The sequence below is a fragment of the Pseudopodoces humilis genome, chromosome 4, assembly GCF_049639895.1.
Source record: "Pseudopodoces humilis isolate 2021_Gansu_Grassland_sample_001 chromosome 4, ASM4963989v1, whole genome shotgun sequence".
Lineage (NCBI taxonomy): Eukaryota > Metazoa > Chordata > Aves > Passeriformes > Paridae > Pseudopodoces > Pseudopodoces humilis.
The window spans coordinates 43,939,695-43,964,280 of record NC_142203.1 but is presented as its reverse complement, the minus strand read 5'-3'; the positions used below and the strand labels follow the sequence as shown (position 1 = coordinate 43,964,280).

Genomic DNA, 24,586 nt, shown 5'->3' with positions numbered 1-24,586 from the left:
TTTGAGTTTTGGCCTCACATATCTATAAGTGCTCCAATTTTTATACCATTGGACAACTTGAAATTACTGTTAAATAGGAAAGCTTAAACTGTTGAATAATGATATGGTAGAAGTAGCCTGGATGCTCTGGAATAGGTTGGGTATTTCTTAGATTTAGGGGATTTTTTGTTTTGGTTTTGTGTTGGTGGTGGTGGCTTTTGTTTGGTTGTTTTTTTGTTTGTTTTTCTTTGTGGGGGTTTTCTTGTTTGGTTGGTTTTTGGGGTTTTTTGTGGGTGGATGGAGATTTTTGTGGGTTTTTTTTCTCAACTTAGAATTTTTCTCAGGAGCAAATTTACAGACCCCTGAGTGTCCTGAATTACAGGGTCTATTCATGTAGTGATATTTTCAGCCATTTTTAATTCATAAGTAGCTATTAAACTTGCTATCACAAGTTTCTTTAATACAGGTTTTTTTTCAGTATTAACTCTATTAAGCATATTAACTGTATTTGACATACCAAAAGTTTAATGCAGAAGTGATATTCTTCTCAAACATTCACAGTTTGCAGAACTCTGCTGCTCTGAGTACTGTTTTTTGTACAGGTAGAGGGGGAAAAAAAAGCTCTTCAGTGTCATCAGATTTTTTCCAGGCTTGGTGCCTGTGCTTCCATGAGAACTGCTTACTTGAGGTGATTTGCTGTTCTGCTTCCTCCTGCTGTAGTGGCCTGATCTTTTTGGAGTCTTTTAGAAAACTTTACCATCAAGCCTGATGCTTTATTTTTGTGTTCATATGCAGTCAGAAAACAATCAGGTGCACAGACAGCAGCTGCAGAGTCAACATTTTTTTTCTTTGCGTATGTTCAAATTTGTGACAATTTAGCTATCTGATGCAAAAAGCTGGTCTGGATTATTTTCAGTACCAGACCTTGATACAGGTTATTTTCTGGATGACATTCAGTTAACTCAGTCGTAAGTCATCCTGTAGGAATGCTTCATTAAAATGTAATTGGCAAGCTTTTTTATCTTTCCCCTTGTCCTTAAGTTTATTTTTCCATGTTAGACGCCTCTATAAGATAATCACCATGTAGGTTGTAATATATTCCAGTTGTGCAGTTACAATATTCTCAAATTTTTACTTGAAAACTGCTAGGAAGAAATGGTCCTGTATTTGCATATTTGCGTGTTCAGACTGAAATGCGGGTGACATCCAGCCATTCCTGTTCCACAGCTGGTTGTGTTAAGACAGGTAGAGGGTGGGCCGTGCATCTGTGAAGTTATTTTTGCAATTCTGTTTTTTCTAATACTCATGTAATTTAGTCAAGTTACTATAACTGTTACTTTGTTTAATACTTTTCATTATAATCTGATACACAGTCCAAAAAAGGAAGTCTTTCAAAACATTTCTAGTAATTTTTTCTCATGCTATTGACTGACTGGCTAATAATTTGTGGACTTTTTTTTTATTTTAACCCTTTACAGTGCTAATGGTAAGGTGGAAGTAATGTTGCCTTACCTTGGCTTTTGTTATGGTGCATGTATGTATGTGTGTATATGAACGCACTTTATATTCTTACACACTGTAAAATGTGCTTCAGAGAATTTACTTAGAGATATGTCTGTGGGACTTCTCTGTGTGCTGCAAGTGCCATTTTAAGTGTTTAATAACTTCCTTGCTCACTAATTCCTCCTGAACTCACTTAACTTTGTGGGACAGTCTAGTTTATAATGTTCCATTCTGTTGTAGTTTCAAGTTGTCCTTGATGTGCATGCCAATCTGATTTTTGCTGTGAAAGTGACATGGGTAAGCTGAAGTTGCACAGTAGAAATGGGTTTGCTTAAAAGTGAGTGTGATATGGACAAGCACAGTGATGTGAGCAGTAGCAGTGAAAGGTGTGCTGAAACAGACAAGCAACTGGAGTGCCAGCTGCAGTAGTTCTGGTTGTTAAATGGTGATAGTGGGGACTGTTTGCACTTGCTGTGTACATTTAAGCACTTGCTGTGTACATTTAAGCACTTGCTGTGTACATTTAAGCCTGTGTAGGTACATGAGAGTGTTAGAATCATAACTGTATTTCGTGTCTAGAAAAGAACCCCACCAAACAAAACAGTATATAAAATTTTGTTTGCCAAGTATAGACTATAGTTGCATTCCTTACTGCTTTTCAGAGTGATTTTACCTATCAACTTCCCGGTCCATTTAAACAGACACAAAACTTGAAGCAACTAGAACAAGAGCAATCATGCAGATTTATTGAATACAGATTTATTGAAGCATTGAGAACCACCTTCACTGTGTTCTTTCTGTTGCTGTGGAATACAGCCAGAAAGAGTTGTAAAAGAAAGCCAAAGGAAGCACTATTGTTGATGTGTTTCACTAATGTGAAGTTTTAAAAAATCATACTCACAGTATTAATACTAACCACTATATACAGTAATACAGCCCTTTAGCATTTGTATTTAATTTGATTTTTATGAGCAGTCCTAGAGACAAAACTTTTTGGTGCCTAAATTCTCACTGCTGATCCAACTTGCTACATTCAGGCCTTCAGGTTCTACTTTCTCTTGCTCCACATGATTAAACTTAATTGTTCTGATTTAGGATCACCTACAAAAATTGGTTGTTTTTTATCATCTGTCATCATCTGTTTCTTGCCACCAGCTCTGTCATGTTGTTATCTTTACCACTGTTGTGAAATTCGACATGGAGATTTTTTTTTACTAAGGCCTGCAGGTCACAGAATAAGGGGTAACAATTTTAAGCTTAAAAAAGAAGAGTTTAGAGTGTACGTATGACTAAATGAGGGTGGTGAGGCAGAGCTTGCCCAGAGAATCACGGTATCCAGACTGTGGATGTCACATCCCTGGAAGTGTTCAAGACCACTTTGGATGGGGATGTGAGCAGCCTGGTCTATTGGAAGGTGTCCTGCCCATGGCAGGGAAGCTGGAATTAGATGATGTATAAGATCAATCTGCTCCCAACCCAAATAATTTTGTGATTCTGGTATTTGAAATGTGTGCAGAAGAAAGAGTGACAAGCTGAAGGCTTAATGCAGCCTATCTGTATCTCTTTGCTGGGTATGACAGTGATTTAACTTCTTCAAATTGAACTTCTTCACATATATTTAAAGGTAATTACAAATCATGTTTGATTTTTTTTTTCTCTTTTCAGCTTGAACAGATAGCTGATACTGTTTATCTCAAGAAGTATCTCTTGCTTGTTACTTAATGTACCTGTCTGAGGTGTATGTGCATACTATGTAATAGATTTTATGTGTTTTAAGGCACACTTCCAAATTCACTGGTTAAAAGAAATTCTGCAGTGGTTGTTTTGTTATTAAATAAAGATTTAACTGGCATCAATGAAGATTCTTTTATACAAAGGAGAAACATAGTGTTCTTCCCATTCCTTCACAAATAGTACTATTTAATCTCGGTACAAGATAAACAATGGTCTGTGTGAATAAAGAATATCTCCCTTCTTTAGCACTCCAGGGAAAGTTTCTGTATTTTCAGAGTCTGTATATCCTTTTTCTCTTCTCCTAAATTCATTGGAAATAATAGAGAAAGTTGCCTCTATAAAGACTTGGTCAGACAGCTGTATTTCTGTATCAAGGAGTGAGGTGCCTGTGATAGTCATTGTGTTGGCTATGAAGTTTTGCCTAGGGCCGTGGTTGAGAAACATAGTAATGCTTCTCTCTTACACAGATTGTAGCCAGTAAGTTTTCCAAGTCTTGTAGGTGGCCTCTTAGTGCACTGTCTTCTATCTGTCCAGTAATGTCTTTCTCTCTTAAATAATCTTAGTGAATTCAATGTTTTGAGGGGTCTTCAGATCAGTTCATTTTAAAAGTAAATATCAGAGCAGAGTGCATATGCATTTTTTTACCTTCTTTACTGCCAATAGCAGTAGTGTAAGTAATAGCAGTAGAAGTATAATTCACTTGCTAAGTTAAAGTTTTGTACAGAAGTCCTGAGTTAATTTTAACATCTGCCTTGCTTAAAATTCTAACTGTGGAGGCTGTTTACAAAATGGATGTTTCAACCCCAGTGAACAAAAAGTGCTGAAGTTATTCTTCAGTCTGGAATAAAACTCATTTCCTGTGCAGTCTGGTTACAAAAATATTTCTAGTTATGAAGGAAAGAACTCATCTTTCTAAGTTCTTCAGTCATCTGTGTATGCATATTACAGGCTTCCACACAGCAAGTACTTTTTAAGTAGTAGTTTCCACACATTGTAGTTTGTGGGTGATGTCAGTATGTGAAAGAAGATGCAAGTTTAATAAATTGCAATGTCATGTGTTGGCCATTAATCACTTAAAAATATTACTATCTTTTCAGGTAGTAGAGTGCACACTGAAGTGGAAATACAAGACTTTTAAGACCAGCTTGATTCTTCTGAGTAAAGCTATGCTAGTTGGCCTCCTGAGCCTTGTGCTGGGTTTTCTTGAGAACACATAAGGCTAGCATTCCAGTTAGGAGTGGACTGAAAAAATTCTTCTTGATATCCACACACACTCTAGACGTAAGTTTATTTTGTCGGTTTTGTGTGTTGAGATAACAGCATTTATGACACTTCTTACCAGGAGCTGAAAGGAATAGGCAATACTCAAGGATTTGCCTGCACGTGAGCCTTAAAAGCAGCAATTTCTGAATCCAGGTCTTATTCTTATTCTGGAGTGTGTAAATACACACAGTTTTCCAAGAATGCTGCCTTCTTGTTAATTGAAGGTGTTAGTATTTGTATGCAAATTATCAGATTGGTGTTTGTAACAAAACCTTTCCCTTGGCTGCTTATGTACACAGTTTTATTGCCCTGTATTAGGAGTGGCAATAGTGATTACATGGACTCTACCTTTAGTTGCAAAAGAGAGCAGTTTTTATTCTTCCAGATCTTCTTTTATAGACAGTTCTGAGAAGGTCCAAAAAGGTGAAGCTTTCAATGGTCATCAAACCAACACATCACCATCATTGGACAGTTAGGAACAACACCCCTTGACTGTTTCTTGCAAGAAAACAACAAGGTGACAAACAACACCTGCAAAGGTTGTTTTCCTTCTCTAAGGACTGTTTGGATTCCTCCTTATGATTTCTCAGGCCAGAGTGAGAAGATTGTGTACTTGACTTTCCCATAGGCTTGAGCTAGTGCCTGAAGCCTAAAAATCTCTTATTAGACCACTGTCAGTTCCCACACAGTTTCACAAAGCTTATGCTTCCTTTTCTTTAGGACACGTTTCTTGTCAAAAACTGCATTTAACTGTACCCTTTTTTGGTAGACTTATGCTGACTTTCTAGTCTAATTTTAGAGGATAATTTGACACTTAACACCTTTACAGAAACTAACTGGACCTTTAGATCCTTTTCACCAAGGCAATTTCCCTATGAAACCTCTCCTTAAGAAAGGTCGGTGACCTTTTTGAAGATAATAGCAACTGAACTTATTATTTTTGCTAGAACTTTATGAAAAATTATAAAATTGCATTTTGATTGTGAGAAAGACCATTACGTTCTTAAAGCAGCCTTAAGTGAACTGTGGGAGAGAACACTTTGTCATGTTCTGGCATTTAGCATTGAAATATGTTATTTTCTTCACTGCTGCATATTTTTGATGAACAAATCTCATCTTAGGCTACATGTACTAGGTGCCTTAAAGTGTGGTCTGTGCTGGCTGGCTTTATTTTTCATCTACAAAACTAATTACTGCCCATGGGAATTCCTTCTAGAAAAACATGATGGGGAGGGTCGCAGTTAGAAGTGTATCTTTTATTCTGAATACTTTTTTCCTTTTTTTTCCCTTCCTTTATTTAAAAAAAAGTGTTTTTTCTCCTAAACTGCTCACAGCAAACTTTCCTATTGTGGACTATGAATGAATTGGAAAACTAACTTCACTTGAAAAGTTTTTTCATAATGTGTGTGGGTCCATATGGACATTGAGTTTGCAATGCCTCAAACAGCATTTCTCATGTTCTTAAAAAGGAATTCCCAAATTTTTTTCAGCTTATTTGGCTTAAAATGGAGTATCTTTGTAGCCTTCAAAAACAAAATCTTTCATGGAATTTGTATGGTTTTTTTTTTTCAACAAATCCTGCATTGCCATTATCCAGCATAAAGACAGCAGTTTTTAATTTTAGAATTTTTTTTTGCATTTAGGTTTTTTCCTGCAAGGAAACACACTATTGTGTGTTATAATAGAAATCCCAATTTTTTTCTACACGTTGAGGTTTTCTCTTAGTCTTGTGATGTACAGAACTGTGCTCATAGAAAATGGAGGGAGGACAGTAGCTTTTGAAGTTCTTCTTGGGGAAGGTTGCTTTGATAAAACTTAGAATAGATGGGCTCTTAGAAGAATGTTTGTTCCTTTGTCTGCTAAGAGGAGCAGTATTCATACTTGTTCTTGTATGAGTCATCACAAAAATAATGGAAAATAATAGTGGATTCGTCTTGTTCCCCACAAATCCTATGGGATTTTTTTTTTCCTGCAGTTCAGAAGGCAGAGTGTTTTTGGACTTGACAAATTCTGCTGTTTCTATTTGTTTTGGTGGCTATCTGCTAATTCTTTGTCTATGTTTCTAAAATTGTTGCATTAGTGAAGATCACTATGGCTTAATTAAGAGCTATTACCTTCATGTCTCTTTTGAGTGATTGTGTTTCCTTAAGTCTTTCTGAAACTAGAGAACAAATTCCTGAAGAGCTGACTTATAGTGCTTATTCAAAACCTTACTTATCCTTGTGAAAAAGGAGCTGTTTTGAGAGACTCGGAACATTTTGAAAAACTCACTAAATGTTGTGCTGACATACAAAGCTTTTGTGCCAAGTATCTCAGCTGAATTGTCTGGTGACTGACTTTTGCCTGCCACATATTACACAGAGTTTCTATGAGGTAAAACATAGCCATGGCTAAGAGAAAAGTGTAATGTACACAAGGAGATACAAGTGTGTGCTCCTTAGCAACTAGTTGCTACAGTTTTATTGATCCTCACTGATAAAAATTTAGTCATGGATTCTCTTCATTTGCATTCTAACTTTCCAAATCTTAGTATTTACTTTTTCAGGTACTTTTAAATTTTCCTCTTTCTGTTTTCCCAGGAAAGTTAAGTTCTCCCTTTAAAGCATATTTGAGGATAACATTAGTGCAATTCCAGGAACTTGAGCTGTGATTAAAAATATAAACTCAAGTGAGGTTTTTGACATTTGCTGTTATTATTACTGTTTGGTTTTTTTCCCTGCTCTGTGTGCTAAAAGTCAATGTAGGCCATGATTTTAATGTTGCATTGAGAGAACATGATACTGAGCTGTATGAATGTTAATAAAAAGCTGCAATATTTTACAAAGGTTTTATGTTAAAATAAATAAAAAACTATAGGATGCCAAACAATTTTGCTATTTTTGTCAGCTTTTTCCACTAATTTGATTTCAACTTAAATGGTATTTTATAGATTGCAAGATATTCTAGCCCAGGACTTTCTTTTAAGAGGAGCAGAGAGTGGATGATTTATTTCTTTTTTTATTTTTATAATTCTGTGAACAGTTCCAAGCATCTGAGAGGCAAACTGAAACATATTAGACTTCTCAGTTTTATGATTAATTCAGAGTAAGTCAGTGCTGCTACTGAATGGGTCATACTGCTGCTGCTTTTGTGCTGACACAGGCAATCGCTGGAGAACTGCTCTGGTTGAACACTAAGTCTCTGCCAGGTTAGCATTCAGCCAGAGCAGTTTCTTGTTCCAGTTCATTATGTGGTTGCACAAACTATAGTTCCAGACAGAAGTGAAGGTGGAAACGAGCAGTGGCAGTGTGAGAAGGGACCTTTTAACTGAAGACCTAGAGATGAAGTTGAAACCACTCCCCCTGTGTTTCTTGCTGACTTGCTTAGCTGTAAGGCATTTTATTGCTGATTTCGTGCCTTTTATGACAGCAGAAGTAAACTGGGGCAAGTTTTGTACCTAAAGGTGGTAGGAGCTTCACAGGTAGCTGTGGCTCTGGAGTAATTTCTTTGTTCTTCAGGAGACTTAGGCACCTGAAGAACAAGGAAATTATGACTTGACAAATTGAATAAACCTTTTGTTGTTCCTGTTGATATGGCATCCGCATGTTTCAGGCATAAATCCGGTCATGTAAATAGCCATGTCCAATGTCTTTCTCCTTTGCAAGGGAGCCAAACTCTTCCATGTCTCCTTATGGATTGTTCTACGAAGCTGTTAGCCAAAGTGCTTAGAGAACATTGTAGTGACAGTGAAAAATATTATGGAAAAATATTTTAAGGGGTGTAGATACGTCACCTTTCAGGTGTGAAGGGATTTGAAAAGTTATTTCAGTGTAAGAAAATAAAAACTGTAGTTGGAATATGGAAGTACAACACTTTGATCTCATGCTACAGTAGCTTGCAATATTGTGTTTGGCACCCAAGTTGTATAATCTTATGCTAAAATTTCTTAGTAAATATGCAGTATGGATAACTGATTTTTGCCTCAGATGAGTATATATTTTATAATTAAGTGTATTACTACACTTTATTATTAGAAGTCTTGGGTGCTGTGAAGATCCAAAATGACTTTTGAATATGATGTCAGTAAGAAAGAGCAGAATAAGAACAGGAGCATAAATCAGGTTGCAGGGAACAAGATTTTACTGCCTTCACAAAACCACCTTTCTTTCAGCAGAAGCCAGTGTTTCTGCAGTCACCAGACTTGGGCATTCTGAACACAAGATACTTCTCAGTAGTGGTGCACTAATTATTTTGGTGGTAATACCCATGAACCACTGCTCTTTGGTAGGTGGGACCTTATATGGGATTCGCAGAAATCTGGTGATGGAAACACAGAGATCTAGAAGAATGTCATACTTAGCTTCCTGAAGAGGTATAACAGTATTCAGGTTCATTGCTTGACTGCTGCTGTTTAAGTATGTCTTAGTCATCTTGTAAAAATAAATGATTTAATGAGATTCAGGTACTTGAAATTGTAATTGAGGTACTTGAGCATAGGCTGGCAGCTGGGTTTGTTCTTAATAGAAACTTAGGTTTCACTGCTTTAACATCATATGCTTAGTGAACAACTCTTTCCAGGTCTGGAATGTACAGCTGAACAGTGATGTGTACTGCCTGATCAGCTGATGAAATGTGGGTTTGGATGTGTGATCTGTGTAAATGACTTCCAGATGTTATAGTTGCCAGCTGAATGTCTCAAGATCGCACTGTTAAGTTTATGTTATAAAGCAAAATAGATGAATTATGCAGAAGATAAAGTGGTGAGCCAGTACTTGCAATTGTTCTTTCTCTGTCAAAAAAACAAAACAAACGGACAACATGATTCTGTGGTCAAATTCCTCACAAACAATGGCACAAAAATATGGATGATTTTAGATTGGGATACCTACATCAGCATGTAGCCTGTGAAGCGCTAGGACAGTCTAATAGATAACATGAGCAATTTTCTGTGTAGCTGCTGTCTTAAGAGCTTTGAGTTATCCTGTATCTCACTTAAACTTCCTTGTGCTAAAACATTACTGCTGTGGTGCTAGAACTGAAATCTGATTTTCCACAGTGTCTTTCAGGACCTTTTTTGTGCAGCAAAAGTCAAAGTTTGTTTTGCAATTTCCATAGAATTTTCATGAACTCTGTATATAGGAATTTTTCTATTTGCAAAAGTTTTTTTCAGAAGTTCTACATCCTCAGAGTTGTTGAGAGAAGGGTTTGAGCTTTAAAGCAGTGTTTGATTTCTCTCTCTCTTTCTTTTTCCACAGGAAATACTGACATAACCATGATAGAAGACAAAGGTCCACGAGTGGCTGACTATTTCGTAGTGGCAGGGCTCACTGATACAGACACGGCAACCCTCTTGGACCAAGAAATCAGCCGACATGAAACTAAGTCAACTGGTCCCAAGGCTCCAATTACTGACATTGCTGTGATAATTAAATCAGCTGGTGAAACTGTCCCAGAGGGATATACCTGTATTGAGGCCACCCCTACAGCCCTCCAAGCCAACTTAAACTATGGAAGTCTAAAAAGTCCTGAACTATTTCTTTGCTACAAGAGAGGCCGGGACAAACCACCCCTTACTGACATTGGGTGAGATTTCTATTGCAATTCAGTTCCTCCTTCAATAATGGTAAAATCTTATTCTTCATAGATGATGGTGAAAACAGATGTGAGAAAACTTCTTAAAAAGTCCTGTTTGAATCTGTATTGCTTATTGTGTGTTTCTGTATAGAATACATCAAACAAAGTGTCAGTCTTCTAATGAACTTGTCTTTTTGAAATTAACAATAATGTTTTAGTTTAAAAGCTGGGAGAGAGAGAGGTGAAGCTGATAAAATATGAGAAATTAAGTACTCTGCTGCAGTTTTATAAAAGATGATAGAAAAACACAGAATTAATTTATAGAAAAAACGTAGTCCAAATCCAGAAACATTAACATGCTTGATCTGAAAATTATGACTTCAGAAGATGCTTGTGGTAAAAGATAAAATTTAAAAATATATAAGGACATTGTAGAACTAATTATTGTAGAAAATAGAGCTTGGTTGTGGGGTGCTGTTATAACTATGGCAAAATAAAGAATGTGTATTTTTCTCCCTACTTAGTTTTTAAGTAAATAGTAGGGAGTAAAAATCATGCATCTATATATATGCTGTAATACTTCTAGTTATTTTCATTTATAAGCTTAAATGCTTGGGCATGAGGCCTACATACCCTGGTTTTGACCTACAATTTGCATGCTTACTGGGAAACAGTGTCCACTCAGGGGGAGACCGATAGTGAAATCTGAGTATTGAAAGCAGCTTCATGGCAAGACAGTTCACTCTTAAGGGTTATATTCAAGCTGTATAATTAAGCTAGCACATTCTAAGTTCTGTTCGTCTTCATCATCTAATCTGCATTCCAGTGGTCTTCAGTGAAACTGATTTTTAACATAATCTTTTCCCATGTGTGTGACTGGCACCACAAGAAGAGACACTACAGTGTGAAGTTATATTTTGACTAATTTGTTAAACTTCATTAAGTTCTTACAAAAGGGAGAATTTCTACAGGGAGTGTTTTCTCAAAGGAATTCCTGAAAAATCAGCCTTCAGCATGTGCCTTTAAGGAAGCAACTTGGCTAGCATATGTTTACTTCATGTCTCCCACAACCTTAGGAACTTGAATGCCTGGGGAGATTTTGTAAACAAAATAGGCAAGTCGTTGGCTAAGATGATTGCATTTGGCAAATAGTATTTATTTTGTATTTTGTTGTAGACAGATCTAGTTAGGGTGTCACACCTAACACATCATGGCAGTCTTTTCTCTCTGAGCAATGATGCATATTCTCCCCCTGCTGTTTGTCCTGCTTTGCAGCTATGTGCAAGAGATGGTTAGAGCAATCTTTTTTCTTTGGTTGTTTTTTTTTCTTTTTTTTTTTTCTGTGAATTCCATTGTGTTCATATAAAAGTAGAGCTCAGGCAAGACATGCATATACAGTCTGAAGGTTAATTTATGCTGTTTTCTATTATTTTAGTAAAGAACTAGTGTGAAATAATATTTTACCTGTGAGCCTGTCTGACATGCTGAGTGAACTCAGTATGTACAGGAAGAGTACATCCCTTGAAAGGGTGAAATGTGTAACTCTTATGTCAGCCTTGTTAGTGTATGTATAAAATTGTTACGTCATAGTCGGAGCATTCAAGTGATTCTTGATGAATGTTTGTGTCTGTCTGTGTATTTCTTTCAGTGTTGTTTTTAGGGAAAGTAGTTAAATGCTGTTTGGTGAAGAGGAAGATAGGGGTATGCTCTACTCTTCATCTGCCGCTGTCCTTGTGATTGGTATTTCTGTGCCCTCCAGCCTCATTCCTTTCTACTTGTCTGCTGCTTGTTGAATCAAAGTGTCTGTAAGTTGCTAGAGTGAATTCCTGCTGCAGTTACTTACTTGCATATAGTTAGGCCATGTGCCATGCCTTTGGATATTATATTTCCCAGAATGAATCAGATTAATTAGTTGGAAAAAAATATTAGTTGGAAAAATAAAGGTTTATTCCTAGGAAAAAAGATCCCTGAGATCCTTTTCCTACATGTAGCTGTAAAATTTAGTATCTTAAGCTTGTATGTCTGTGAAATAATTCAGCCATTCTGTTGCTTTCCTAGCCAATTTTTTTGCTGATGTTCCAGAAACAGACAAGAACTGAGACTTGAGGTCTGTCTTGGTTTGGGTGTAGCAAGACTTCCAAACAAAATCTCACCTCTTTGTTTCACACTTCACTTAGGAACCTGTTAGAGCTCCAGCACATCTTTCTTACATGGAAGAAAAACCTGACAGAAAAATGTTTTTTTTAAAGTACAAGTGGTTTTGCAATTCATAACACATAGTATAGAAAAGAAAGAATATGAGACTTCTTATCTGAAGCAGAGATTCTTGTAATTCTGATTTTTTTTTTAACATGGTATGGGAGGCTTTAATTTGCTTAGGGTTTCTGTGCTAAGGACCCTTGTGATTCTATACACCTGATTTCTGCAAGTGTCTGCAGGCATATGAATTAACAAATGATCCTCTTCATCAGAGATGTATTTCAAAAAAGAAAATTAACTCAGATTTCAAGAAGGGTAATAGAAACTGGAAGATGTTCTTAACAGCCAGCATCTTCAATTGTTCTTTAATCCCACCACTGTGACAACTGCAGCTGAATGTTTAGGGCAGCATAGGGTAATAATGATGAAACTAGTAATTTGCTTGTTCAGACAAATAATACTAGAGATGGCAGTAGAAATAAAAGATAAATCAGTCTATAAGTCTTTTCCATTTGCTTGATCCACCACTTTCCTAAGCTTACAATATTTATATAAATTTCTTTATTATTCAATACTTGCAAAATGCGAGAGGAAGAGATGTTACAAAGACATATTTTGTCTAAGAGCTGTGAGAGGCAGAACTGTGTTTGGACCTAGAGAAGGAGGAGTGAAACTGGACAGCAGTCTTAGACAAATGCAAGTCACAAAAGTCTGACTGTTTTGAAATGGTTTTCCAGAAGCAAAGTTTTCTATGGTTTAAGGTTTTTAGCTCAACAGCTACAGATTGTATTTCTTCTTTCTAAACTCTATTACCTGATGCATTGAAGTATACTTTTAAATCAGTAAAACTGGGCGCGAGATAACTTCCACATGCAATGCCAAACAGTCTTACAATGAGAAGATAAGGTTCTTTTGGTCTTTCTTGAAAAGGACCAAACATCTAGAGGAAACTGGTTTATATTTTGCTTGAAATTAAACTGTATTGACATAGATAGAATAATGTAGCAAATAATGCGTACTTAGGATTGAGACCAAACTATAAATGTAAAAAGACAGGAAACAAGTCTAACTGTGATCAGTACTAATTAATCAAAGGCAGACACTTGGAAGTTGAAATAAGTAGAAATAAACTTAGCCTTTTATGGGTGGACATTGTATATACAGGGTGTCATGTTCAGTATTTCATGCATCACATCTTAATGTTTTCTCTGAATCATTAAAACCATTGTTTAATTTGAGTGATTTATGGGTGGTGGCTGCAGATACAGCATTGTACCATAAGTTTGGAACTATGCATGAAGTTAGGAAATAGCGTGGGTTTAATAATACTTCCCTAGTATATGTGCAGAGGTGTGTGTTGTTTTCATTTTCTTTTTGTGAGAGGTGACCCCACTGATAAAGTCTTGATCACTTATTTTTCTTAGAGTACTTGTAAATTTGAATGCTGGAACAGTCTGATTAATGCTATGTTCTTTCTTATAAGCTGACAGCTGACAAATGTTTCTAGAATAAATTTATAATTTTAATTTTATTTAAAATACATGAAACTGAAGTAAAACTGAAATGAAACTTTTATTGGAGACTGCTCTGTTAGTATTTTCTTCTGATTTATGTAAGACTGATTTGAAGAGTTCATTCAAACTCCTTACACACAATGGATGTGGCCTGAGAGCTGCTGCCATTGTAGTTGTTTAGGTTCTGTTTTGTTTGAGGTTTTTTAACTTTATGGAGAAGGTAACCCAATAAAAAGAACAAAATACATGCTCTTCCAGAGCATGACTTAGTTTAGAAGTAGTTCAATTACATGTACTTTCTCTACAAATGTCTTGAAACAGTAGGTTTCACTGATGCTGCAACTTGGAAATGCTGGTATTAGGCTGGTTTTGAACCCGGGTGTACACATTGTTTTAAATGTACCAAGTCTGATAGAGTCTTTACAACTGAAACCATTATTGAATATTATTGTACTCCATGAACTATCTTTATAGATTGGCAGCCTGGTAGCTACATCAATATAGACCCAACTCATGTGATTTCTTTACTTTTTTAAAGTATTCTATGACTGTAATTCATGTCTGTCATCAATACTATGACAAGATACGTGCTTTATCTGTTGAATCGTAATAAACAGTAATAATTTGTGTATTTAAATTTAATGATGGAAATAGTCTTTAAGTAAATTTGGAGATTTAATTTTATTTTTCTTTAAAGTTCTGAGGATTGTTAGATATGAAAAGACTCTTATTTTAGCTTAGATGCATGACTTTTGAAGTTTTCAAATCCATATTTAGTACTAGTCTGTCAAACCTTTAACCAAAGGTATTTTGAGACAGTAAATATGTATTGCCTGGTTATTTTTTATTTCAACATTGTGAGGCAATACAAGTGAGAAGGTGGATATCACAAAGTACAAAGGTTTAATATGTTACCTTTATCCTAAGTCTTGTTATGACAAAAACTGATTTGAAGGTGACAAGTACTCTGTACACACTACAGAGAACCAAGTAAATTGAGCCATTGCCTGTTTGGGTGAGGAATGGGAGATAAAGCCCTGTAATAGCATCTGTACATTAAAAATGTTCAGTTGTATGTTTTGACTTCCACATTTTTTCTCACAGTGACTTTCTAATAGCTTTGTGTTAGGTAAAGAAATGTTATAGCTTATTTAGCTGCTGTGAAGCTGTAAAGGATCTTTCATTTTTTGCTAAGATTATGATCTAAATTAGTGATCTTGAAAAAAGAAAAAAAGCCATGCACCACATGAATGTTGCTTTACAGCCATGTAAGATATATCCTGCTTTCAGGAGTATAGTCAACTGTACTTACTATTTCTTCATTTACTGTGGGACAAAGTATTAATTTGTCTTCCTGCCTCATTGTCACAAACTTCTATCCTCTGTTGTAAAAAAAAATATTTATTTAAAAACAAACAAACAAAAATTCCTCCCAAGCCCAAAAAATACTTAATAAAAAACACAGAAAAAATCAAGCTTTAGAAGACTTAGCAGGCATTTTAGTGATTAAATTATCTACTGCCATATGTGCAAGCAATTTAAGTGGAATTTGTATTTATTTTTCATTGATAGTGCTGCATTCCAGCTAGTTCTATAACTAAATCCTTTTCAATTTGGCCTGATTTTATTTTTCTGTAACCCCGATTTATTCCCACAGAGAGTTCAGTATAAATTTAAATACTTCTGAGCACTTCCTTCAACCTCAAGTGCTTCATGATGGAAGACAATATAAGAGATGCATGTCAAAATGTTGCAATGATGGTGTAGGTTGCCAGTGGATGGAGAACTTCTCCAAATTCGTTCAAGTAACTTTGTATCTATTCAAATGCACATAATAGTGTTTCTTTCCTGTGTGCAGAGTTCTCTATGAAGGGAAGGAGCGCATAATTTCGGGCTGTGAGGTGATTCAAGCCACTCCATATGGTCGTTGCGCTAATGTTAACAACAGCTCGGCTTCTTCGCAACGCATCTTCATCACCTACAGAAGGGCCCCTCCAGTGCGACCTCAGAACTCGCTGGCAGTGACAGATATCTGTGTTATTGTTACCAGCAAAGGGGAAACCCCTCCTCACACTTTCTGTAAAGTGGATAAGAATTTAAATTGTGGTATGGTGAGTATCTATAAGCTTATTTTTCCTTCTTTTTTCTTTTTTAGCCCAACACATATGTTTAAAGGAGGAGCTCCTTGAACTCTTCTTAGTGCTATTGTAATTTTGTTCTATCACAACATCACAGTTCCTTCATTCTTTATACCATGTGTGAGATGTCAGTTTTGTAGGTTCTGTTGCTTTGATTTCCTTTCATGCTGGAAATTACTGTTTCATACTGATTACTCACTACGTCGGTTTGCATATTCATGTGTATTCATGCTATTTATGAGTACTGCAATGAGGTCTTAAATTTTTTTATTGTTGTCTCTCCCACACCATTTGGTGTTCACAACCCTTGCCTGGTGCCAGCAACGCTTTGGGGATGCTGATACTTGGGATGAATCAGAAACACTTTTTTCTTAGTTAATCGTAGTGTCGCTGTTACTTAGGGTATTGTAAGGATGATAATTGCTGCTTAGAGTTTCTCAGTGTGCTTTGCTTTAATTGGTTCTCTTTTATTTAGTCTGTTTTGCATTTAGTTTACTTGCAGTGGAATAAGTGAGTCTTTTTGAATAGTACAGTATATTTAGACAAACTGCAAAAACACTATGTCGATAACCAGTTTATAGAAGTACAATAAAAGCTTCAAATTATAAATTATGATCATTAGAACTTGACTTCTTGTAATGAAGTCCCCACAGGAGTCTACTTTTAAATAACCAAGGAGACATGAAGGTGGGAATTAATCTGCTTCACTTTTGCCTATTCTTTTATTGAAATAGGTCAGAGAGTAGTGTGGTGGTTTATGGTCTAGTTATTTTATGTAAATCCTGTAATGTCTAAAAAATGAGAGAAGGGTGAATTCTCATTTTTATCATTTACATGCACTCAGCAGCCAGCTGGTCATTTTATTCTGTAATGTTTTTTGTTAAAATGTCTGATTTCTTTGTAATGGGAGTATATTCAAATGCTTGATTTCTGTTTGTCATCTTTGGTGGTTCTGAGAGGAAACTTGTGTCTTTCAGTGGGGTTCCAGTGTATACCTTTGTTACAAGAAGTCTGTGCCAGCTTCTAACTCTTTAGCGTATAAAGCTGGTAAGTAATTTTAGAAGCTGTCTTCACATGTTAGCAAAAGGATTCAAATGCCTTATCAAAATAAAATAATAATTCAAAAAATTTAAGTGCTGTCTGTCAGAATACTGGTCCTGGAGGATGTCAGCTGAAATCAGCTTCTAGAATGCCTACTTTGCTCTCCTTATTTTTTCCAAGGGGAAAAAAAGAAAAAGGGAATGACATTTTTCTTTATTATTTTAGTTCTTATCATGACAGGCTTGCTAACTGAGGACCTTTGGAAAACTTTTGTCTTAGCAAACATTACAGGTGTAAGAAAATACTTCATATTTCTTGTATTGGTGATAATGGAGGAGTAGTAATTAAAATCCTGTTCAGGCTTACTTGTATTTCAGTCTGTGTCTAAACATCTTCTGTGTAATTTGAAAGTTAAATGTGTTTCTTCACTTCAAATCTACAACTATGCTCTTCTTACTTATTTGAGAGTGAAAAACTTTCTGAACAATAAATGACAAATCTGGCTTTTCAAAGGTTTTTAATGCATTACCACAGATTATTTTTTGTTTCTGAGGAAGCCCAAAAAAACTTTCAGAAGCATTTCTGCTGAGCAGTAAGTGCACCAAATGCCTTTGAAAGGAGTAAATTACCAAATAGAAGTTGAAAGAATAGATAGTGAAGTTGGTGTACCACAGAACAAGGAAGGTGAGCAGCAGCAGTAAACCCATGGTTGTGTGCCTTTTTTCTACCAGCAAGAGTTAGATATATGGAGTAGCAGAGAATGCAGACAGTCATCTAGTTAATCCTGTTTTCAATGAAGGTATTACTGCTGTTTTTACAGTAAATTATCACTTTCTTCATAAGAATTTCTGTTAAAATCTATTTCGGTGGCACATTTAAATAGCACAAGTACCTCACAACTGGTTTGATAAAAAAATCTTCACTATGTACTCTTTTTGAGCCGTTACTAAAAGTGTAATAGCTCAAAGGATAACTTCAGTATTCATACACTATTTTCAAATGATTGGTATTTGGGTGGCTTAGTCTTACTGTCAGATGAAAGATTTTCTCTTTGGAGATATAATATGCAGTTACAAAGTTCAGGTAAAAAAGCTATAAAGTCAGATGTAGCTATATTTTGTGGTAAATACATTGCGTGCAGTATTTAGGGCCTACAGAGAAAATGTGCTTACTTTCCTCTTTTCTGTTTTTGAGGCTTAATTTTCAGATATCCTCAAGAGAACTATGAATCATTTCCACTGTCAGATTCTGTACCCCTCTTCTGCCTTCCTATGGGAGCTACTATTGAGTGCTGGGACCCTCAAACCAAATATCCACTACCAGTGTTCTCAACATTTGTACTGACCTGCTCTTCTGCAGAAAAGGTAAGGCTCCATACTGTGTTTTTGCTTTTATTTCAGATGGCTGTTATGGAGATAGATGGGGCCTGTTTCTTCTGTGTTTGAAAAATAGATTGTCTAATACTTCCCTTATAAAATTATATTTCTTAAGCCGTCATGTAAGATGAAGTTGAGCCAAAGCAGGAAGCAGCTGGAAAAGTATGTGCTGTTTAATCCTATGTAGGCTGAACCATACACTTAAAACCAAAGCTCACAGAACCCTGTTCTTTCATGTAATGGGAATGGAAGTGTAGTCTGTATATTAAAAATAACTTAACACATGTGTTAGCAATGTAGCAAATTCTACAGTTACCATGGTTACCTAAAAAGACACTTCTGTGTGACTGTATATAACAGGGCATGTGACTTTATGGAACAAGGCTCTGTACATATCTCTGCACGTGAATTGAAAACTAGTTACCATAAAGCAGGAAGGCAGGGAGAAGAAAAGTGTGCACTGAGAGGTAGGATGTGGACTCCAATGAGCTTCCAAGACTTGGTGATCTTGTTGATCACTGTTGTGAAATTGTTGAATTTGCACAAAGAGATAGATTCAGAACAACTGAATTCTGTCTTCTAACATTCTGATTTGTATGCTGAGCCTTTATAAGGCCCTCAGCACACAAAGGCACCAAAAACATGTTATATGACTTGGATTGCAGGTGGGAAGGTAGAAGAGGTACTCCTGAAGAAGCAAGGGAGCCTTTGCTTAGGGTTGGTCTCCCAGCTCTTTGTCAACTTGCCAGCTGGGTGTGAGTGAGCTGTATGAGGGAATAAGTAATAGTAATGTGTGATTGGCTCTCTCTATAAACATGTGATTAGCTCTGTAGTAAAAGTAGATTGGCTCTGTTGGTGATAACAGCTCTACTTCCACTCTGTCTCACTCCCCTAAGAGAAAAATTTACATACTTCTCCATTTCCAAACAGAAAAAACCACATTTTTCCAAAATATTAATACTTTTTTTGCAGGAAGGAGTGCAGTAGCTGCTACTGTTTTTCATCCTTATTTATTTTTGCTAAGATTGCCAGAATAACACAGTTATGAAACACAGATAAATAGGGAAGGAATGTTAGAAGAGGCTTTTATCTTGTATACATGATAAAATGAGGGAAGTCAAAGCTAAAATAGTTTTATTGTTTAGTTTGGTAATGATAGGGGAATTTACTGAACAGAAACATTTCATGAGGATTTGCATTTGAAATTTTAGGGATGTTTTTTACCCAGATAATTAATGGATGAGGTTTTGTCACAAAATGAAGGTTTGGTTCCTTCACTTTCCATTGAGTATGACTACTTTGTTGAGGAAGGTGCAGTGAAAATGAGGAAGAGAGTTCAAGGCATTTTGTTTATAGGGTTGCTTCATGCATGTTACATAAATAAAGTAATTTTATAAAGTATCAGCAAAAGTGCTGTAGTGTGTGCAAGCTCCAAAGACTTGAAGATGTATCAAAAGTTCTAGCCCATATTCCTGTTAAGTACTGGGCCTGTTTAGCTGTTTTTTCTTCATCTTTTAGGTTTACGGTGCTGCTATCCAGTTTTATGAACCTTATCCCCGGGAGCTGCTAACAGAAAAACAGCAATCACAGCTGGGTCTTCTGACGACTGTAGAGAGAAAAGTGATTACTTCCAAGTCCATCAATTCAAACAAATGCATCTGTCTTCTCTCACACTGGCCTTTCTTTGAAGCATTTCGAAAATTTCTTATGTTCATCTACAAACTCTCTGTCTCTGGACCTCATCCTCTTCCCATTGAAAAGTACGTAAAACAGTTTTCAAGTTGATGTGGGAATGTAGTTATAAGCTCAAGAAATCATGTGATTTGTGCATGTCACAGTTGCTTAGTTGCTTTACTTCATCCCTCATCCTGTTTGCACTGTTTAGTTTATGTTGTATTGATAGAAATTATTGCTGCTTCTGTTTGACAGTACTGGCTCTTGCAGCGCCAGCAAAGCTAACTGGATTTTAGTCTGGGTCTTTTTTAGAATATGTCAAGCCTGTATACCTTTCTTTTAGCTACATCAAGAACAGGCTGAGCTGTGATACATGCCACATTTGCAGTCCTGTGTTTTAGCTTAATAAATATAAGCTCAGGAATGCTGTACATTAGCAGTAAATATCTTGTGTCTGCTTCCAAGCACTGCAGCTAATGCACATTGTCAATGAATATGTGTGTAAGCTCTGCAGAGGATGCTTGTCATGGTCCTGAAAGTTGGCTGAAAAATGATGTTACCTTTAAAACTGTTAAGACATCCGGCAGTGAGGTATATACTTTCTGTCAGCAGAATCTCTTTTAGAAACTGTAGAACAGGGTTAGGCTGTCTGGGATTTTAAGTGGCTTGCCTAAATGCCAGTATATTCTTATCTTTTGCTTACATATCTGAAGCTGTGAGTATTAATTTTCAAGCATGCAATTGACTGAATGAAGCTTCTTCTTTTCAGGTTGAATAAATAGGCTCTTAGACTTACCAAAACAGTAAAGAAATCTTAATAGTCTGTTACTGCTGAAGATCAATAGATCACACAGACACAGGTTGAGGTGTGGTGCAGAAAAGAGCAGAGTTTATTTTTCTTCCCAGGATTTATAGGCTTCTTACCATGGCCAGGGATTGGATGGTCAGGATAACACTTTCTCACTGCACTGGCCATGAGAGGTGCCCATTACAAGACGTGTAACAGAAAGAATGTACACATATCTATGTTTATAGTTACTGTCTTGAGAAAGTCCTTAGAAAACTATGTTAGCAAGCTTAGAAGCTGAGTTTTCAGGGCGACAATAGTCTTTCTAAAACCTGCTACCATATTAATTCTAAAATATGGTCAGCATTTTTTTCAGTACTTCATTACTCCCTGGTGTGGTCTTTCTAATGTCTTGTCTTCTTTGCAGGCATATATCCCATTTTATGCACAATATACCTTTCCCTTCACCACAAAGGCCAAGGATTCTTGTGCAGGTAAGCAAAACCTTTTTTTTCCCTTCACCATCTTGGTTTCTTCCTTTTTTTTTTTTTTTTTTTTTTTTTTTACTTGGCTTTGAATACGCACCTTCTGGAAGGGAGAGGGGAGGAGATGGATGGGCTGGCCTTCTCTCTCATTGATACAAACCTGGGACAATTTAACAAAGGAAACAAATTGTTTCATACTTCAGGTGGTGTGGATGGCAGAAGTGTCCTACTTGCACTTTTGAAGTATCTGCCATGTATTATGCTTTCATTTTATAGGCACCATTTGCATTACCTCAGTGGCAGGGTTGTTTTCTGTCTTCCCCTCACTTGTCCACCCACTTTTGTGGGTCAGAGGTTAGTCCCCTGGGGCACTGCCTCTTGTGCTTCTCTGTTTAATCACCTAGCACCAGTTACATGCTCAATGCTGAGTCACGGAGGATTTCCTGTAATTCTCAGAATTGTTTCAGTGACTAATACAAGCTCTGTTCACTTAGTGAGCTCAAGTTCCAAAGGCACTGTGTCTGTATGCCAGGCAGTTTATGAGACTGTGGATATATATTTATATTGGAATGTTATACTGTGTTAACTTTGGGATTGTTCATGTCAATCACATACTACTTTATGTGTTTCAGCTTTCTGTCCATGATGCATTAATATTGTCACAGCCAGTTTCTACACCATTGCCATTAAGGTATCATTATTAATGCTTTAAATGTATGCTACTTAAAAAAATCAGAGGCAAGCAGGAGTCAGTTGTAGAAGGAAGTCAAATATTGGTGCAATATCATGAGATATTATAAACAGGAAGGTCAATATGTATTTATGATGTTACACAGTCTTGTCTTGACAGACATATGCTCCTCGTGGAAGCATAATATCACTATTATCCTGTAATAAAGATGAATTGCCAGATTATCCCAGGAATGCTGAAGAAATTGTAAGGCATTTGTGAGGAGAAAAAAATTACCCATATTTAAAGATTTTATATTTTCAGAACCAGTGTAGTAAGCAAAACTTAATAACTTAGAGACTGCTATCTTGATTTTTTTTCCCTTTTATTGGATCCATCCAAGAGAGACAGTAACATCAAGCAGTTAGGTGAAATCCATGACTGCACAAGTGTGCAAACATTTTGGGAATTCAGAAGTATACCTACAAATTGGTATTTGTGCTTGAAGATTGATGCAGTCTCTGTAGATGCTGCCTGCATTTTCTGGGTTAGACCTTTCTATGATTGTGACATGTGGCTTTATTTCAACACTTCTGTTCATCTTTGGTTTCAGGTTAAAAACCAAAATATTCTCCTATTCTCCTTTTTTCATTCTCTCCACCCCAAAACATTATCATATAATATTCTTTATGCAGAATAATCCCATCTTTAATCACATTTGTTACACAAGCACTTAGGTGAAAAATTGCAGCCAGGCACTAAATTGCAAAGCAACATGTATCAATGTTTTTAAGGACAGATTTTATACCCTTGTACTCATAGATGTCATTACTATACCTAAATGTGTACAGTCACAACAGATTGAATGGAGGCTAAATCGTAGAAACTAAAAGCATGTTGCTTTCAGAATGATGGATTTATTTTGACTCATACAGGAGTTTTATACTGTGATTCTAAGATCAAATGGGTACTCTAGCTCAAGATTCTTGTGTGAGGTAACTCATCATATGAAACTGCTGGTGTTCTTTTTGTTTGAATTAGCAATTTGATTTGCTTTGGTGTTATGAGGACAAGATGCCATGCATCCCTGAGAGAGAGTGTTGTTAACAGCACAAATTTAGCAGTAGCATGGTTTAGTGTATGTTTCTTTAGCAATAGAATTCAAATTTAGGTTTCTTTGGGGTAGTACAAGCCTTAAAATGACATGATACCCACCTGTTAGTTAGATAGGTGGGTATTTGATGTGTATTAGCACCATTCAACTGGTTGATCCCAAACATTGACAGTTGTCTGAAGTTTGATAGCAGTGAATTTTTTTTTTAAAGCCTGTAACATTTTTCTTTTCTTCCCCCTTCCCATCCACTCCTTAGTGGAGCAAACTTCAGCACTCTGCTCATGAATCTTGGACCAGAAAACTGTGCCACTCTGTTACTCTTTGTATTACTAGAAGGCAAGATCCTCCTCCATTCGCTTAGACCAGCTGTGTTGACAGGAGTTGCTGAAGCTGTAGTAGCTGTAAGTACAAAGTTCTGTACAGCAGTGAGAGAAATTGATTTAAACACCACAGTTGTAACAAGGCTTTAAGTTAAATTGGCTGTCGTACTAAATGGTCATTTTTCCCAGAAATAGCATTTAGTTCAACTGCCCTAGATAGTAACTCTTAGAAAGATCATAATTTTTGCATAGCTAACTGAGAGTTATACTGTATTAAAGTAACAAACCTAGGGGCATTTTCTGATAGTGTTACAAAGCTTTTCGTAATTTCATTTCAATGTGCTGCTTGTAACTTCTTGTTTTTTCTTGTACAGTATCTGTTGTCTTGTTTTAATGCATTTATTTCATTTAATTTTTCCTTCAGATGATATTTCCATTTCAGTGGCAATGTCCATATATCCCCCTCTGTCCTTTGTCTCTGGCCACCGTACTCAGTGCACCTCTTCCATTTATTGTTGGAGTTGATTCACGATACTTTGATCTGTACGATCCACCACAGGATATTGTGTGCATTGACTTAGACACAAACATGGTCTACATGTAAGTTCTATGGGCATTTTACATTTTTCTGTAGATGAAGAGATTGCTGAAATGCTCAGGAGACAAAATTGTTAAGCACTGTTAGCTCCAACATGGTTTGTTTCTTACTGTCCCCTTTTTTTTCTTCATTTCTAAAGCTTTGAAGTAAATAAGAACTTAGTCAAGGATGAACACTTCCTACTTTCTATAAAAATGTGATGCTACAGATTTAGTAACAATAGAAAGTAACTAGAGAAAGGATTGTCCCCCTGTGCTGGGTGCTGGCAAGGCCATATCTAAAGTTCTGTGTTCAGTTCTGGTCCCTTCACATGATGAAAAACATTGAGGTGCTGGAGCATGTCCAGACAAGGTGATGGAGGGTCTGAAGCACAAGAGTTGTGAGGAGCAGCTGAGGGAGCTGGGCTAGTGTGGGGAGACCTTATCACTCTCTACAGCTGCCCGAAAGCAGTTTGTAGCCAGGTGGAGGTCTGTCTCTTCTCCAAGGTAACAAGCAGCAGGATGAAAGGAAGTGGCCTCCAGTTGCAGCGTGGACCTTTAGATTAAATAGGAGGAAAACTTTCTTCACTCATGGTCCAGCATTGGAATGGACTGCTCGGAGAAGTGGCTGACTCACCAGCCTTAGGGGGTATTTAAAAG

General features: G+C 36.5%; 1 protein-coding gene across 3 annotated transcripts in view; it reads left to right on the top strand.

Annotated features, from left to right (window-relative positions):
• The window catches only part of DENND4C (DENN domain containing 4C), a 71,603-nt gene that overhangs the window by 9,346 nt on the left and 37,671 nt on the right, over positions 1 to 24,586 (top strand). For 2 of the 3 annotated variants that reach the window (XM_014252231.2, XM_005522661.3), the window contains 9 exons: positions 9,714 to 10,041; positions 15,604 to 15,856; positions 16,861 to 16,930; positions 18,119 to 18,288; positions 19,819 to 20,060; positions 21,189 to 21,255; positions 21,879 to 21,937; positions 23,287 to 23,431; positions 23,775 to 23,950. In XM_014252231.2, the coding sequence (XP_014107706.2) occupies positions 9,731 to 10,041; positions 15,604 to 15,856; positions 16,861 to 16,930; positions 18,119 to 18,288; positions 19,819 to 20,060; positions 21,189 to 21,255; positions 21,879 to 21,937; positions 23,287 to 23,431; positions 23,775 to 23,950 (1,493 nt within the window). In that variant the 5' untranslated portion in view covers positions 9,714 to 9,730. Of the gene's footprint in view, positions 1 to 4,357; positions 4,498 to 9,713; positions 10,042 to 15,603; positions 15,857 to 16,860; positions 16,931 to 18,118; positions 18,289 to 19,818; positions 20,061 to 21,188; positions 21,256 to 21,878; positions 21,938 to 23,286; positions 23,432 to 23,774; positions 23,951 to 24,586 lie in introns of those variants that run through there. The other variant, XM_088053979.1, reaches the window with a different exon arrangement.